Raw genomic sequence first — 19,122 nt, 5'->3', positions numbered from 1 at the left:
GGAATTGTTTTATGAAAGTTTTTGAAAACAGTTTTGGATGAAACTTTTACATTTAGTCCAAACCGATGCTATTTATGAAAGTTTTATCCAAACCGAAGCTAGCAATCTGCTCCAAGGAACTGATCAATTATTTAGGTTAGGTACGTTCAGTTAGTTGGACTGAAATGGTCCTTCGACCTTTGTCGATATTCGAATTGTGAAATTCTCCAACAAAAATTTATGAAAGTTTTACATAATCCAAACCGAAGCTATGGAAATGATCCCTTAGCAATCTGCTCCAAGAAACTGAGATCAATTATTCAGCTTGGGTACGTTCAGTTAGTTGGGTTGAAATGGTCCTTCGACCTTTGTCGATATTCGAATTGTGAAATTCTCCAACAAAAATTTATGAAAGTTTTACATAGTCCAAACCGAAGCTATGGAAATGATCCCTTAGCAATCTGCTCCAAGAAACTGAGATCAATTATTCAGGTTAGGTACGTTCAGTTAGTTGGGTTGAAATGGTCCTTCGACCTTTGTCAATATTCGAATTGTGGAGTTTTTGAAAACAATTTTATGAAAGTTTTACATAGTCCAAACCGATGCTATGGAAATGATCCCTTAGCTATCTGCTCCAAGGAACTGAAATCATTTATTCAGGTTAGGTACGTTCAGTTAGTTGGGTTGAAATGGTCCTTCGACCTTTGTCGATATTGGAATTGTGGAGTTCTTCAAAACAATTTTATGAAAGTTTTACATAATCCAAACCGAAGCTATGGAAATTATCCCTTAGCAATCTGCTCCAAGGAACTGAGATCAATTATTTAGGTTAGGTACGTTCAGTTAGTTGGGTTGAAATGGTCCTTCGACCTTTGTCGATATTGGAATTGTGGAGTTTTTTAAAACAATTTGATGAAAGTTTTACATAGTCCAAATCGAAGCTATGGAAATGACCCCTTAGCAATCTGCTCCAAGGAACTGAGATCAATTATACAGGAGGGTTGGTTTTATTTTTCTGGAGGTATTTACCTCTTATGGGCTCTCATAAATTTCGAGGATAGGTATTTTATTTCTTTATGATATTTTTTTTATTCAATATGAGTTCTCCATTGAAGAGTTTTGAAACCAAAAAATTACAGATTTATTTTTTTACATTTATACATTTATTTTTATATATATATAAAAAAATTAAAATATAAAAATATTATTTCTCTTTACTGTACAATAAGTATCATTAGTTCGGTTTTTTACAATTAACTTAAATTTAATTTTTTCAAAATATACCTGTAATCGAATATTGAAATATTTTTTTTTATATATATTTTTAAATATAAAATATATATTTTCCTTAAATAAATTAGATATTTATACAACAACAAAATTAATGGTCAACAGTATTTTTAAGTGAATGTTTCCATTTTTGTTGTCATAAATATTTTTGGTGGCATTTCAGTATTAGACATCACACATTTGTTCTGCAATTGGAGAGAGAAAGAGAGAGAGAGAGACAAAAAAATACCAGACAAAAAATTTCCAAAAGAAAAGAAAAAATTTTGAAAAAAAAAACGAATATAAAACCAGAATCAAAATGCACAAAACACACCACACACGTATGTTTACGAAAATATGGAGAAAAAAGAGAGAAAGACAAAAACACATAAATAAATTATTTTATTATTAAGTTTTTTTGGTTAAAAAATTCTTTAAAATTATTTTTAAGTAATTTTGTTTAACGATAATAAAAGCCAACATGCTTTGAAATAGAGGCAGTAATTTTTGAAATAGTTTTTGTTTTCAAAAGCTGTGAAGATTATTTGTAGGAAAAAAGAAGGTTTAGAAAAATTTTGACAATAGGAAATCAAAATATTTGGACACAATATTAAGTTGAAAAGAGGCAGAGATCTAATATATACATGATAATGATAATCTTTCAAAGGTCGTCTACAGATACCCGAACATTTATTTACATCCAAAAAAATTAATTTGACCGAATCCAACAGCCAATATTGTGCCCAAATATTTCCATCCAAGCTGTAACACAAAAAACAATCTAAAGCTATGCCAGAGCCTACTATGAGTTTAAATACTGGATTAAAAAAAAATTCAAAACTAAAAAATGAATTCAAAAAATAAGTTAAACACAACTTTAATTCTAATAAGACAAAAAATATCGTCGAATAAAAAAATTAAAGACTTTTTTTGTTTAAAACCCCAAAATATTGAAATTTTACATTTTTGCGCATCTTGTTCGATTGGAACTATCTTCCATAATAATGACCGAATCTTGATGAAATAATTTATGAATAATCTAGGGATATTAGTCTAACTCTGTGCAAAATTTCAGATCAATATGACAAACGGCGAGGTTTGTAGAATTTTTCTAAAATCAATTTTGATGAAAAAATTGACAAACAATTTTCAGTTTTTGTGTAGTTAGGATTTTTGGTTTTTTCGGGACTTAAATAATTTTAAGATTTATAAAAATCGATGGGAATATTCCTTCAAAGGAACCTTTATCACTGTGTAAAAGATTTTTTTATGATCAGAACAAAAATAAATTTTTTAAAGAGATTTTGTTAACAACCCCAAAAAATTCAAATTTTACATTTTTGTGCATCTCATTCGATCGGAGCTATCTTCCTTAATAATGACGGAATCTCGATCAAATAATTTATGAATAATCTATGGTTATTAGCCTAACTGTGTGCCAAATTTCAGATCAATACGGCAAACTGCGAGGTTTGTAAAATTTTTCCAAAGTCAATTTTGATGAAAAAATTTACGAAAAATTTTCAGTTTTTGTGTTGTTAGGATTTTTGGTATTTTCGGGACTTAAATAATTTTGAGATTTATAAAAATCGATGGGAATACTATTCCAGGGAACTTTTATCACTGTGCAAAAAACTTTTGTTGATGAGAACAAAAATATATTTTTTTAAAGATTTTTTGCTAACAACCACAAAAAATTGAAAATTTACAATTTTTGCGCATCTCGTTCGATTGGAACTATCTTCCTTAGTAATGACCGAAACTTCCTGAAATAATTTATGAATAATTTAGGGTCATTAGGCTAACTCTGTGCAGAATTTCAGATCAATTCGATAAACCACGAGGATTGTAGAATTTTTCTAAAATCAATTTTGATGAACAAATTTACGAAATTTTTTCAGTTTTTGTGTGGTAAGGATTTTGGGTAGTTGAGGGACTTAAATAATTTTAAGATTTATAAAAATCGATGGGAATATTCTTCCAAGGAACATTTATCATTGTGTAAAAACTTTTGTTGATTAGAACAAAAAAACATTTTTTTAAAGATTATTTGTTAAAAACCCCAAAATGCTACTTTTCAAATTTTTTGCGCATCTAATTCAATTATAATTTTCTTCCATAATAATGACCGCATCTTGCTGAAATAATTTATGAATAATCTAGAGTTACTAGCCTAACTCTGTGCCAAATTTCATGACATTCCATTAAAAACTTTGAGTTGTAGAAATTTTACAAAATTTAATTTGTTGAAAATTAAATTTTGTAAAAATTTTCAGTTTTTGTGTCATTGTGCAAAATTTTATGATCATTGGAAAAGTACAGCGCCCTCTACACTTTATACATAATTTGCCCAAACCTAATTCTAAAATCATTTTAAGCAAATTTTTTCCTGTGATGATTTTTTGAAAAGAGTTAGATTTGTTAGAAAAGGTTTAGGATATTTTCATCAAAACGAAAATGTTTTCAAAAAAATTTTTTTTGAGAACACAAACCGACAAATGTCAAAATTTCCCAAAAAGGTGATTTCTTGAAATTATGCGTAATGGCTTCGATCTTGATTTTCATCCATAATAACAACCCAATCTTTATGAAATTTTTTGTGGATCGTCTAGGGTTATTACTCTACCTCTATGCCAAATTGTATTAAAATTCATTTAAAAATATAAGCTGTGGAATTTTTTGAAAATCAATTTTGCTAAAAAAAATTTGGAAAATTTGTCAAATTTTGCGTTAGCAAAATTTTTGCTATTTCCCGACTTTAACTATTTTTAAGATTTATGTTATATTTTGTAAAGAAGCTTTGAGGCTATCTATGAATTGTGGCAAAATTTTATCAACATCGGAAAGCTACAATATTTTCCAGAATTTTTACAAAATTTGTATAATTTTGAAAATTTTTCAAATTTTGCGTTAGCAGAATTTTTGGCATTTTCCGACCTTAACTATTTTTAAGATTTAGGTTGATTTTTGTGGAGAAGCTTAGAGGAGTTCTTCATGTTTATGCAAAATTTTATGACGATCGGAAAATTCAAACAACCTCTAGAATTTTTGCAAATGTTTCCCAAAAATATTCAAATTTCCCAAAAAGTACCATTTAGAAATTTTGCGTAATGGCTTCGATCTTGATTTTCTTCCCTAATAGTGGCCTAATTTTTACCAAAAAAATTGTGAATATTCTAGGCTTATTACTCTACTTTTGTGCTAAATTGTATTGCAATTTATTAAAAACTGTAGGCTGTAGAATTTTTTGAAAATCAATTTTGCTGCTTAAATTTCGGAAAATTTTTCAAATTTTGCGTTACCAGACTTTTTGATATTTCCCAACTTTAACTATTTTTAAGATTTATGTTAATTTTTGTGGAGAAGCTTTGAGGCTATCTAGAAGTTGTGGCAAAATCTTATCAATATCGGAAAGCTACAACATCTTTCAGAATTTGTACAAAATTTATACAATTTGGAAAATTTTTCAAATTTTGCTTTAAAATTTTTTAAACACAATATTCTTCGCGTTAAGATTTTTAAGATTTATGTTATTTTTTATAAAACGAAGCAAAAAATGTTGTTTATGTTTGAGCAAAATTTTATGATGAAATTTCTCAAAAAGGCACTTTCTTGAAATTTTGCAAATGTTTCCTGTTTTTCTTCTTTAAAAATATTCAAATTTCACCAAAAAAATTGCGATATTATGGCCTCTATGCCAAATTCTATTAAAATTTATTAGAAACTCTAGGCTGTAGAATTTTTTGAATATCAATTTTGTTGAAAATTTCTTGTAAAATTTTTCAAATTTTGCTAGTGTAATTTTTGTATTTACCTCTATGCCAAATTGTATTAAAATTTATTAAAAACTTTAGGCTGTAGAATTTTTTGAAAATCAATTTTGCTGAAAAAATTTGGAAAATTTTTCAAATTTTGCGTTAGCAGAATTTGTAGAATTTCCCGATCTTAACTATTTTTAAGATTTATGTTAATTTTTGTGGGGAAGCATAGAGGGGTTCTTTATGTTTGAGCAAAATTTTATGATGATCGGAAAGCTACAACATCTTTTAGAATTTTTTAAAAATTGTTACAATTTCTTTTAAGGGATATCTACACAGCCAGCACAAAAATCGCTGTTAGCATTTCTTGGTCGTGAAATAAAATATTTAAACTTTCAAAATCTGTTGAGATGACCTAGATTTACAATATTTCTGCTGGGGTTTCGAAAATTCGGTGTTGGGCCTTTGGGGTTTCGGAAAATAGTTGGTTGCAGAACTAAAATGCCACTAGTCGACTTTTTTTTACTTTTTTGGGTATTAAGAAGTTAATTTTTTTAATTAATAAAAAATATGAAAAATTATATTGAAAATAAAAATTCAATATGCTATCCAATGAATGGCTACAATGAAATTAAAGAAAATAAATATTGTACCCTAGTGCGCATAATTAATATTAATTGACATTGCCATGTTGCGTATGATTTATAATAATTATTTTGCAGGCTAGGCTAGTTAGGCGTATGAGTAATATAATTTGTTTAAATAAATATAATTACTACTTGCTATATATAGAATAAAAATAAAAAAATAAATTAAAAATCTAAATAATTATGTGAGAATTTTTTAAGCATTTTTTTGCAAGAGATAGAGAGAACAAAAAATATTTTACTTTGCGAGAGTAATAAAGTAAGCGCAACTAAGTGATTGATTTGTTTGATATTTTTTATATTGAACTACTGCTCTGACAACTCAAATACAACTGACTCAGGAGGTTCGGTTGATGCTGGCGGTACCCTAAGTACCTTTTGGCCGCGAAAGCACAGTGTCAGCAACCAGCTGTGATGTGAGCGGCGATTATGCGGCAGCTGGTGGTGATGATGGTGTATGTGATGATTCAGGCGATTTAGTGAGTGCAGGCTGGTATCACTGCCAGCAGCCCCACCTATCCCGCCGCCATTGTTGTTATTCGTACTGCCCGTACTACCCAAACGCTGTTGATGGCCATGGTGAGGCTCTTGCGGCAGTGGCAAATGATTACCCTGGCCACTGGCATTGCTGTGCGATAGTCTTGGAGATTTTTGTATTTTAGGATGTTTGTTATTCGCCTGGTGTATGACCGTGGAGCAACTGCCCTTGCGGCCATTCAGACGTTTGGTGGAGGGTGAGCCATTGCTGGAAAAAAATAAAATTTTTGGAATTTAATTTTGAAAATTATTATTTAAAAATTTTTCAATACCCACCGTTTATTTTCACCATGATGATGATTTTCGGTATCATGGGCGGTATTATAACCCGCCGAGTACATTGAAGCTCGCTTGGGAACCCATTCGGGATGGCCGCGCACCGACATATACGTAGCCAGGCTTTTAAGTAGAACTGCCCTTACCTGCAATTAAAAAAAAAAAATTGTAAAAAAATTAATTTCCGATTTTTTTTTTATTTTCGAAAATCTCCACCTACCTCTCCGTTTAGGAAACAATAAATTAAGGCTATAAAAAATCCCTGAAATGTATTTAGGAAATGGGTCACATAGGACCACAAGGCAAATTTCCAGGGTGTCTCTAGGGTCGGAACTAAATATAAAATATTGATGGTGCCCAACAGAGGCAGTAAGACGATGGCAGCACGGACTGCCTTGCGGGTTTGCTCGATATCGCTGGCCTGGCTTTCGCGTAACTTCATGACCAGCACGGCGATTATGTTTAAAAGAAATGCAAAATTTATCTGAAAAAAGGGAAATTTTTTTAAAAATATTTAACAAAAAAATAATTTTCAAAATTAAAAAAAATTTAAATTTTCAAAATAAAAAAAAATAAAATTTTCAAAATTAAAAAAAAATAAAAAGATAAAAAAAATATTTAAAAAAAAAAAAAAAAAAAAAAATTTTAAAAAAAAATTAAAAAAAATTTTTAAAAAAATTAAAAAAAAATATTTTAAAAAAAATTAAAAAAAAATATTTTAAAATATTTCAGAAAAATCCAACAACCCTTACCGTTATAATAACAATACGCGGGCCCTCCAATATCCAATAGTACGGCGTTAAATTGTAATTACCCCAGCAGTCATGCGTCGTATCGGCATAATAAAAGGCCGTACATATCGCCCATATGGTGGTCATCAGCACGGGTACACCCCATCCCACAATCGAGTAGAGTTTATATGGGAATCTACCTTGGAATACGGAAACAGTGACCATATTGTGCAGATACCAGCCTTCGATGAACATCCACATAAACATGGCGGTCTTGGCATATTCCAATAAAATATAAGAGGTTTCACATAGGTAGAGCTGTAAGGGAGGGAGGTGGGAGAGAGAACATGGGGGCAATAAGAAAGAAATTAATTTAAAACCAGTAAGGAAAGCAGTAACGTCGGACGGGGCCGACTATATGATAACCTTCACCACTTTGGGTATATTCAAAAGATGAATCCTATATCTAAATTTGAACCAATTTTTAAGAAACTTAACACACATCATTCTAGACCTAATTTATTACGCTAACCCAAATTTCGAGCAAATCGAAAGATATATAGGGACTTTTGTGCCCAATTTACCTTAAATCGGACGAAAATATATATGGGAGCTATATATAAATCTGACCCGATTTTCTCGAAAATTGGGACACGTCATTCTAGACTCAATTCAGTACCCTATGCAACATTTCGTGTAAATCGAAGCAGATATATAGACTTAGGTGCAGCATTTACCTTAAATCGGACGAAAATATATATGGGAGCTATATCTAAATCTGAACCGATTTTCAAGAAACTAAGCACACATCTTTCTACTCTTAATTCAGTATGCTGTGCAAAATTTCGTGCAAATCGAAGCTATATAAAGACTTCGGTACACCATTTACATTAAATCGGACGAAACTATATATGGTAGCTATATCGAAATCTGAATCGATTTTCACGAAACTTAGCACACATCATTCTAGACCTAATTCAGTTCGCTGTGCCAAATTTCGTGCAAATCGAAAAATATATAGGGACTTTGGTGCCCTATTTACCTTAAATCGGACGAAAATATATATGGGAGCTATATCTAAATCTGAACCGATTTTAACGAAACTTAGCACACATCATTCTGTACCTAATTCAGTACCCTATACCAAATTTCGTGCAAATCGAAAGATATATAGGGACTTTGGTACACTATTTACATGAAATCGGACGAAAATATATATGGGAGCTATATCTAAATCTAAACCGATTTTTAGGAAACTTAGCACACATCATTCTGTACCTAATTCAGTACCCTATACCAAATTTCGTGCAAATCGAAAGATACATAGGGACTTTGGTGCCCCATTTACCTTAAATCGGACGGAAATATATATGGGAACTAATCTAAATCTGAACCGATTTTCGCAAAACTTAACACACATCATTCTAGACCTAATTCAGTACCCTATGGCAAATTTCGTGCAAATCGAAGGATATACAGGTACTTTGGTGCATCATTTACATAAAATCGGACGAAAATATATATGGGAGCTATATCTAAAACTGAACCGATTTTTACAGAACTTTGCACACATCAGTCTAGGCTGAATTCAATACGCTATCCTAAATTTCGTGCAAATCGCATGATATACAGGGACTTTGGTGCCCCATTTACCTTAAATCGGACGAAAATATATATTGAAGCTATATCTAAATCTAAACCGATTTTTACGAAACTTGACACATATCATTCTGGATCTAATACAGTACCCTATGCCAAATTTCGTGCAAATCGAAAGATATATAAGGACTTTGGTACACCATTTACATCAAATCGGACGAATATATATATATATATATGGGAGCATATCTATATCTGAACCGATTTGGAGGAAACTTGACACATATCATTCTAGACATAATTCAGTACACTATACCAAATTTCCTGAAAATCGAAAGATATATAGGGACTTTGGTTCACAATTTACATTAAATCGGACGAAAATATATATGGGACCTATATCGAAATCTGTATCGATTTTCACGAAACTTAGCACATATCATTCTAGACATAATTCAGTACACTATAATAAATTTCCTGAAAATCGAAAGATATATAGGGACTTTGGTGCACAATTTACATTAAATCGGACGAAAATATATATGGGACCTATATCGAAATCTGTATCGCTTTTCACGAAACTTAGCACACATCATTCTAGACCTAATTCAGTACGCTATGCCAAATTTCGTGCAAATCGAAAGATATTTACAGACTTTGGTACACGATTTACCTTAAATCGGACGAAAATATATATAGGAGCTATATCTAAATTGGAACCGATTTTCACGAAACTTAGCACATATCATTCTAGACCTAATTCAGTACGCTATGCAAAATTTCGTGCAAATCGAATGACATATAGGGACTTTGGTGCACCATTTACATTAAATCGGACGAAAATATATACGGGAGCTATATCGAAATCTAAACCGATTTTCTTCAATTTCAATAGGGTTTGTCCTTGGATTTTTACTTTTACTTACCGTATTTTCAATTCCCGTTATCGTTTCCGTTTTACCCGGCCGAAATGCCTGCTCCAAATACAAGGACAGCCGTATGATCACCTGCAGACCCATGGCAATGAAGAGATTTTTATGGATTTTTGTACGATTATTACGCAACGAACGAAAATTACAGAATATGATTAACGACAGGATTAATGCCACCAGTGACAGTATAAGGCCAACAATTTCCAAGGTACGTGTACGTTTAGCTATTTCAACGACTAGCTGTAAAGATAGGGAGAATGAAGGGGAGGAAATTAATAGAGAATCGACGAGGGAGAGAGAGAGGGTGTGAGAACTCTAGTACTTACCTCCAAATTCGGCACTTTATCTAATAACGTTTTTACTTCCGGCTTAAAGCATGGATTATAATCAGTCCAACCATTGGCACTGGGTGGCTCATGAGGTCGGCCACCCCAATGGCCGTTCAGTTCACATTTGCGATTGGCAAATTCTGCAAGGAGAAACAGATTTCAAATTAGTAAAGCATAAAAAATATTTTTTTTTTAAAGTTCCAAGCCCATAAATAGGCCTCAAAAATATTTTTAAAAATTTTAGACCTCAAATATTTTTTTGGGACCTTTTTCAATATTTATACCCTTCAGCACAGGATATTATGTCTTTGTGCATATGTTTGTAACAGGCAAAAGGAAACGAGATAGACACACGGTTCTTTTTGAGAATATGCATAGAATCACTTTCTGAGGCGATTTATGCATGTCTGTCCGTCCGTCTGTAGATGTTAGATTGTAAACAAAGTACAGGTCGCATATGTGATCTGATTTGGATGAAATTTGGCACAAGCCACTTATTTGACCTAAGGACGAACCCTATTGAAATTTGTGAAAATCGGTTCAGATTTCGATATAGTTCTCATATATATTTTCGTTCGATATAGACACTAAAGTCCCTATATAACTTTCGATTTGCACGAAATTTGGCATAAGGTACTGAATTAGGTCCAGAATGATATGTGCTAAGTTTCGTTTCAGATTTAGATATACCTCCTTTATATATTTTCGTCCGATTTATTGTAAATGGCGCACCAAAGTCCCTATATATCTTTCGACTTGCACGAAATTTGGCATAGCGTACTTAATTGAGCCTAGAATTATGTGTGTTTAGTTTCGTGAAAATCGGTTCAGATTTAGATATAGCTCACATATATATTTTCGTCCGATTTAAGGTAAATGTGGCACCAAGGTCCCTATATATCTTTCGATTTGCTCGAAATTTGGAATATCGTACTGAATTAAGCCTAGAATGATGTGTGTTAAGTTTCCTGAGAATCGGTTCAGGTTTAGATATAGCTCCCATATATATTTTCGTCCGATTTAATGTAAATGGTGTACCAAAGTCTCCATATATCTTTCGATTTGCACGAAATTTGGCATAGGGTACTGAATTAGGTATAGAACGATGTGTGTTAAGTTTCGTGAAAATCGGTTCAGATTTAGATATAGCTCTCATATATATTTTCGCCCGATATAGGCACTAAAGTCTCTATATATCTTTCGATTTGCACGAAATTTGACATAGGGTACTGACTTAGGCCCAGAATGATGTGTTTCAAGTTTCCTGAAAATCGGTTCAGATTTCGATATAGCTCCATATATATTTTCGTCCGATTTAAAGTAAATGGTGCAAAAAGGTTCCTATATATCATTCGATTTGCACGAAATTTGGCATATCGTAATGAATTAGGTCTAGAATGATGTGTGTTGAGTTTCGTGAAAATCGGTTCCGATTTAGATATAGCTCCCATATATATTTTCGTCCGATTTAAGGTAAATGGTGTACCAAAGTCCCTATATATCTTTCGATTTGCACGAAATTTGGCATAGAGAACTGAATTAGATCCAGAATGATGTGTGCTAAGTTTCGTGAAAATCGGTTCAGATTTAGATATAGCTCTCATATATATTTTCGCCCGATATAGGCACTAAAGTCCCTATATATCTTACGATTTGCACGAAATTTGGCATAGGGTACTGAATTAGGCCCAGAATGATGTGTGCTAAGTTTCGTGAAAATCGATTCAGATTTAGATATAGCTCCCATATATACTTTCGTCCGATTTTATGTAAATGGTGTACCAAGGTTCCTATATATCTTTCGATTTGCACGAAATTTGGCATAGCGTAATGAATTAGGTCTAGAACGATTTGTGTTAAGTTTCGTGAAAATCGGTTCAGATTTAGATATAGCTTCTATATCTGACCAAATGAAAAATTTAGTATCGGTTGCAGAATGACATGTTTATGGATCCAATTTCATTTTACTGGTCCTTTATAAATTCGACGTCTGTTAGGAGACATCTATTGAATATACCCAAAGTGCTGAAGGGTATCATATAGTCGGTCCAGTCCGACTTTACTACTTTCCTTACTGGGTTTCTTTAATTTTCTCCATGGTTTTAAGTTTTTCTTGACATTTCCATACTTACTTCTTGCATCGACTCCCCGAAAACCCGATGGACAGCCCATGTGCGCCAATGCTCCAGCTGGTGTAGGTGGCCAACATGTAAACATATCCCAAGTCCAGTTGCAAAATAAACCTAAAAAAAAACACACACACAGACACCCACAAAGAAAAGTGAGAAAGGGGATATAACGACAATTAGTGATAAAGTGTGGTTAATGGCAAGTGATTTGATGAGACAAAAAAACAGAAAACACGACAGTGACGTTGATAGTGGCTAAATTACGATGGAAGGATGATTACCATAAAAGCTGCGGCCACGCACACATATACCGTGACAATAAAAACTTGTAATTGGACGAGGTATTTAATTGCGGAACAAAAAAAAATTTAGAGAAATAAATTAACGTTTGGTAAATGTTTGCGGTATTGGATTACGGACAAAAATAAAAATTATGGAAATATCGGAAATTTCGAGAGGATTTTGGAAATAGTGGAAAAAATTTTTAAAAAATTTTAAAATTTAAGAAAATATGATTTTTTTGACCTTTGCATGCCCTCTGCGCATGATTATTATTAATACAAGAGCATGGGTGCGTATAACTAATAATAATTCAATATTAGGTAGGATACAAGGGAGCGTATGATTATTATTAATTCAATAAATTTAATTTCCATAGGAAAAGAATATATTTTTTTTAAATTTCAAAACTTAAATTTGAAAACGGACAACTAATTGCTTTATTAAAATTCACCAGAAATTTACATTTCCTGCTACTACACCTTCTTTTTTGCTGAGGCTATTTCTTTCTTTCCACCTTTGTTTGTAAAATTTCCTCTTCTCCATTTTCTCCTCCCCCGTTATATTTACCCAGGCTTCCGTTGAGTTTACCTTTTCTTCTTCTTTTTGCATTCTTTTTCGTTTACAACTATTATTTTGCTTCTATATATTTATTTACCCTTATCTTAGAAATGTCCGAACTAAAAGTAAACTTATTTGGGTCACTACCACCCCCGCTACGAAGTGTCCTGGCAACAATGTTTTTTCTAATGATTTAATTTTTGTTCGTAATTGTCGAGGAACTGAATTGAAGTGAATGGAATTCATTATTTGCAATAATTGATTGGACAAAAATTGCAGCAATTGGTGCAGGACAGGAAGCAGGTGGAGGTAAAAAAAAATAAAAAAATTCTGCTTCTTTGAAAAGAAATGTAGAGGAGCCAGCGGAAGTTATGTGAGAGTTCGTTGAAGTCGAATTAAAGGTCCCAGCAGGAAATATTGAGGGGCTGCGGGTCACATTTGAGTGTGAAGATGAGCTGAAGAAGTGCAGGAAGCTGTCAAAGCCTATACCGGCAAACAGAAGATCCCATGAGTCTGTGTAGTTGTGGTGAATACATATATAGTTCAGAGGAAGTTCATTGGAGGCTATCTAGGAGAATTAATGTACTTAAGAAAGTTTGTATAAGTTCTGGAGAGCCAAAGGGGTCTCTCTAGTAGGTTCTGAGATTCTGAGGAGACTATGTATTGAGTAATAGGAGAGCTGAAGGCCACATTTTACTGTGAAGACGAACTGAAAAGGAAGATGGAAGCTGTTGAAGCCTATATCGGCAAATAGAAGACCCCGTGAGTCTATGTAGTTGAGTTGAAGGCCTCTATATCTCAGACAGAGGTCATACGAGGCTACCAAAAAGAACTGAATAGCTTAGGAACCTATATATAAGTTCTGGAGGACCACAGGAGATCAGATAAGTCTCTTTATTAGGGCTAAGGGAAAATAAGTATAGAAAATTAGGGGAGCTGAAGGTCACATTTTACTGTGAAGATGGGCTGAAGAAGTACAGGAAGCTGCGGAAGCCTATACTGACTTGCTGAAGACCCCATGAGTCTATGGAGTTAAGTTGAATACCTATATAGTTCAGAGAAAGGTTATACGAAGCTATCTAAAAGAAATGAAGTACTTAGTAAGTTCTGGAGAGCCAAAGGAGATCAGATAAGTCTCTCAAGTAGGACTGAGGTTCTCAGGAAACTAAGTATAGAAAACTAGGAGAGCTGAAGGCAACATTTTACTGCGAAGATGAGCTGAAGAAGTGCAGGAAGCTGTTGAAGTCTTTACTGACAAGCTGAAGAGCCCAGGAGTCGATATAGCTGAGTTGAAGGCCTATGGAATTTAGAGGAAGGTCATACGAAGCTACCTAAATGCAATAAAGTACGAAGGAAGTTCTGGAGAGCCAAGAGAGATCGGATAAGTCTCTCTCTAATGGGGCTGAGGTTCTGAGGAGACTATGTATAGAGTAATAGGGGAGCTGAAGACCACATTTTACTGTGAAGATGAACTGAAGAAGTGCAGAAAGCTGCCGAAGTCTACATCGACAAACAAAAGACCCCATCAGTCAATGTAGTTGCGTTGAAGGCCTATAGAACTCAGAGAAAAGTCATACGAGGCTACATAGAAGAATATAAATACTTAGGAACGTCTATATAAGTTCTGGATGACCACAGGAGATCAGATAAGTCTCTCTAATGGGGCTGAGGTTCTGAGAAGACTATGTGTAGAGTAATGTGGGAGCTGAAGGCCATATTTTACTGTGAAGTTGAACTGAAGAAGTGCAGGAAGCTGTTGAAGCCTATACTGATAAACTGAAGACCCCATGAATCTGTGCAGATGACTTGAAGGCCTATACAGTTCCTAGGAAGGTCATACGAGGCTACTTAGGCGACTTGAAATACTTAGGAACGTCTGTATAAGTTCTGGAGGGCCAAAGGAGACCTGATAAGCCTCTCTACTAGGCCTGAGGTTCTGAGGAGACTATGTATTGAGTAATAGGGGAGCTGAAGGACACATATTACTCTGAAGATAAACTGAAGAAGTGCAGGAAGCTGTTGAAGACTATACTGACAAGCTGAAGACCCCATGAATCTATGTAGTTGAGTTGAAGGAATATATAGTTCATAGGAAGGTTATGCGAGGCTACTTAGGCGACTTGAAATCATTAGGAATGTTTGTATAAGTTCTGGATGGCCACAGGAGATCAGATAAGTCTCTTTAGTGGGGCTAAGGGTCTGGGGAAACTTAGTATGGGGGTATAGGGGAGCTGAAGACGATATTTGAGCATGTAGATGAGCTAATGAGGCCATACCGACCAAATGAAAAGAACATGAGGCAACGAAAGTTGAGTTGAAGGCCTATACAGTTCAGAGGAAGGTCATACGAGGCTAAAGAGAAAAACAGAAGTTTTCGGGAGCCTCCATAGGTGATCTGATGGGCTAGGGAATGTAAACATTTGAGTTAGAAGTCTGTATAGTTGTATAGGACGAGGTTTTGGGTCAATAAAAATCAACTGAGGCCTTACAAAAGGTCTGGAGGGCCAGAGGAGATCTGATAAAACTTTGTGGTAGGGCTGAGGGTCAGAGGCTATTAAATTTGCGGAAATTAGGCAGCTGAAAGCCAAATTTAGAGAGTAAAGATAGTTCTAGTGATCATTGGAGTATGTGGTTGAGGTAATGAGCCCATACCGACCAAATGAAGATCCCATGAGGCTACGAAGTTGAGTTGAAGGTCAGTCATAAGTTTTCGGGAACCTCCATAGGTGATATGAAGTGATTGGGAATGTGTACATTTCAGGTAGATGTCTGTATAGTTGAGCGGACGAGGGTTTGGGTCAAAAAAAAAAAAAAAAAATTAACTGAAGCCTGACAAAAGTCTATGTTGACTATCTGAAGGCCATGAGAAGTATTGAACTACATAATCCTCTCTGCATCAGTTCTGGAATGCCACAGGAAATCTGATATCACTTCGTAGTAGGGCTGAGGGGTCAGAGGAGATAAAGTTTCCGGAAATTAAGCAGCTGAAGGCCAATGTTGAGTATATATATGAGCTGAAGAGCTTATACCAACCAAGTGAAGAGCCCATGAGTCTCTGAAATTATGATGAATGCATATATAGTTCAGAGGAAGCTCATGCGAAGCTATAGAGACGAACAGAGGGGTTTAGAAGTCTCCCTAGGCGATTTGAAGGTCTCAGGAGGGTATACATTTGAGCTGAGGGTCTGTATAGTTGAACGGAAGTCGTTAGGGGTCTTTAAAAAAAAAATTAAAGCCTCACAAATGTCTATATTGACACTCAGAATGCCACAGGTTCAGCATTGAAGCGTTAGGCATTTTTGGGAACCTCTGAGAATGTTCTGGAGGGTCACAGGAGCCTATAACTATAAGATGAAGACGCCATGGGTGTCCGAAGTTAAATTGGCTTATATAGTTCAGAGGAAGATCAAACGATGCTAGAAAGACCTGCAGTAGATTTCGGAAATCTTGAGGAGGTTGTGGGTCAATAAAAATGTACTGAAGCCTTGCAGAAGACCACAGGTTCTATATAGAAGGGTTAGGAAGTATATAGAAACCTCTGTATAAGTTTTGGAGGGTCACAGTAGACCAGAAAAGTCGCTAAAGTATAATTGAGGTTCCGAGGTTGAGACCATGAGTCTCCGAAGTTGACTTGAAGGCCTATATGTTTCAGAGGAAGCTTTGCAGGAAAGGGAGATTGCAAAGATGAGCTGAAGGTTTCGGGTGTCTCCAAAGCCTTTAAAAGGCCCAAGAATTTCACATTTGGGTTAGAAGTCTGTACAATTGAGCTGAGGAGTTCATGAGTCAATGAAAATCCACTGAAGCCGTGGAGAAGTCTTTGTTGACTATCTGAAGACCACAGGGTCTACATCGAAGGATTAGGAACTATATAGGGACCTCTGTTTAAGTTTTGGAGGGCCATCGGAGACAACATAAGTCTCTCTAGTATAATTGAGGATTGGAGATTGAGGCATGAGTCTCGGAAGTTGAATCGAAAGCCATCATATTTTAGAGGAAGATCGTGCGAGGCTGCAGAAGTTTTCGGGAGACTCTAAAAGCGACTTGAAGGCTTGCAGCAGGCCTATGGAGTTCTTTTAATGGAGTCCGAAATAGGTCAAATGATTCTGTCAAGGCTAATTGTAGTCTAGAGAGGTGATTGTATGCAAAATGAATGAGCTCATGAGCTTATATGGGTGAGCTGAAGTCCGAAGATCTTGTCAGACGACCTGAAGGTCCAATGAAGCTTTTCGATCGAGCTGAAAGGCTGTAGGAGGATGTGGAGAAGTACTGAAGGCCACATAAACTTAATGAGATGAGTTAAGGAGCCATGAACGGCCCGTATTCCTATTATCATTTGCAGTGAGGCCTCTGTGGCGTATAAATGCTGTCACAATGTATACGCCACATTGTACACCAGGGAAAATCTGAAAAATAAGCAATTCAAAGAGGAAACAGACACCAAACAGGCTAGGGAGACAATCGGAAAGGCCCAGAAGTCTATATAGATGATCGACTAGAATGACGGCCGGAGACTAAAATGAGTTATACAGGCAAGATGAAGGCTAGAGTACTATTTGTATTTGATCTAACGATCCGTTGTGGGCTTCTGCTGGGTATTGAGGGGACACATGAGCTTATATAGGTGAGCTGAAGTTCCAAAAGAGTCTTGTTAAACGGTGTGAAAGCCCAAAATGTCTTTCCGACTAAGCTGAAAGGCTGTCGGAGGATGTGAAGAAATAGTGAAGGCCACCTGAGCTTATGAAGGTGAGCTGAAGGGCCAAGAAAGGTCCAGTATCTTTATGAGGAGCAGCAGCTAGGTCTCAGAAGCCTGAGTGACAGCTGGAGGATCTTAATCACCTATATATTTAACCAGGAAGCCCACAAGGGCCTTTATCTAACTTACGGAAGCTTAAACCTTCTTCTCTTTTTCTACCAATTACAGAAAGTTGGACCCTGGAGCGCATAACTAATATAATTAGCCGGGCTCTGGGGGCGTATTTACAACTTTATTAGGTTTTTATTACTCATACACCCAAAATATGAAACCCGAAGAATTTTAAAATAGATTTGAATACCTTCTATTGAAATATAAGTCATTGTATCTCACCTGTTTGCGGTGGCGTATAGCTGCTAAATATTGCCGAACAATTTTCCGCACTGCTAATTGGTATGCCATAACTAGGATATGTTATATTCCTTATTAACGACGTCAGGGTGGTGTGTGGCGATGTTAGGGACGGGTTGGTGGCTTGCGTTGTGGACGTAGCCAAGGTGGCATTGGCAACGTCCGCTAAATGGGACACTGCTGTTGATATCACATTGTTGCTGTTGTTGTTGTTGCTGTCGCTACTTGCTAGGCTGGTATTGTAATAGGTAACATTGGTGGAATTTTGTAAAACTTCCGAAGTCATTGTTCCGACCACATTGGCTACAAAATGTGTAGGTGTACTGTTCGTCATCATCATCGTCGTCGTTGTCGTTACATTTGTTTGTATATCGTTGGTCAGCAGTTGGTGTGTGTTAGTAGCCTCGGGCATGCTTGGTCCTGCTGTTGTTGTTGTCGTTTCATTTAGTTGACGAAAATACATCTGCAACACCCTTGTTACATTTTTACGTATCGTTGCTATGCTCTCAGCTAAATTTCGATCCATTATTACACTGACGCTACTGGGCTGATGATGGTCAAGATGTTGTTGGCGCCCAACCGCTTCATTGCCACCTTTCGTTTCAATGGCATTTTGGATAACGACACTGCGTTTAGTTAACAATCGCACAGCAGCCTTGTGTAGATTTTCAGCAACATTCAAATCATTTGATGCTTCGGCAATGGTCGGCGATGATTTAGGTTCATACTGGGGTGTCAGTGTCGTCAAAGCCATTGTCAGGTTGAGCGGAACATTGGTGAAAGGTAATTGAATGGAATCGGCAACCTTTTTAAGTGTACAATGGGATTAGCGTTTCGGTTGTAAAATTCGTCGTGGTAGTAAATTGACAATAGGTTTTTGTTCGGAAACCTAGAATTAGAAGATGGAGAAAAATTGGAATTAATGTTAAGGGTTCCGATTAGAAATGTAGCTTAAAAATTCAATTGAAAATGTGTAAGGAAGCTCATATTTG

At 35.2% G+C, this 19,122-nt stretch overlaps 1 protein-coding gene across 1 annotated transcript; it reads right to left on the bottom strand.

Moving 5' to 3' along the window:
• Nucleotides 1-1,379: 1,379 nt before the first annotated feature.
• LOC133333447 (PDF receptor) lies at nucleotides 1,380-18,884 on the bottom strand. Its single transcript, XM_061541767.1, has 9 exons — nucleotides 18,113-18,884; nucleotides 12,190-12,300; nucleotides 10,055-10,197; nucleotides 9,723-9,968; nucleotides 7,219-7,515; nucleotides 6,687-6,950; nucleotides 6,467-6,612; nucleotides 6,029-6,398; nucleotides 1,380-1,454 (listed from the first exon to the last, which is right to left on the bottom strand). The coding sequence occupies exons 1-9, from the start codon at nucleotides 18,882-18,884 to the stop codon at nucleotides 1,380-1,382; spliced, it is 2,424 nt and encodes an 807-aa protein (XP_061397751.1).
• Nucleotides 18,885-19,122: the final 238 nt, after the last annotated feature.

Source organism: Musca vetustissima, unplaced genomic scaffold (genome assembly GCF_032173495.1).
Source record: "Musca vetustissima isolate MV318-11 ecotype Yass unplaced genomic scaffold, APGP_CSIRO_Mvet_v1 utg3767, whole genome shotgun sequence".
In the NCBI taxonomy this organism is placed as follows: Eukaryota; Metazoa; Arthropoda; class Insecta; order Diptera; family Muscidae; genus Musca; species Musca vetustissima.
Note: the sequence above shows the minus strand (reverse complement) of the source record. Positions and strands in the feature narration are given on the sequence as shown.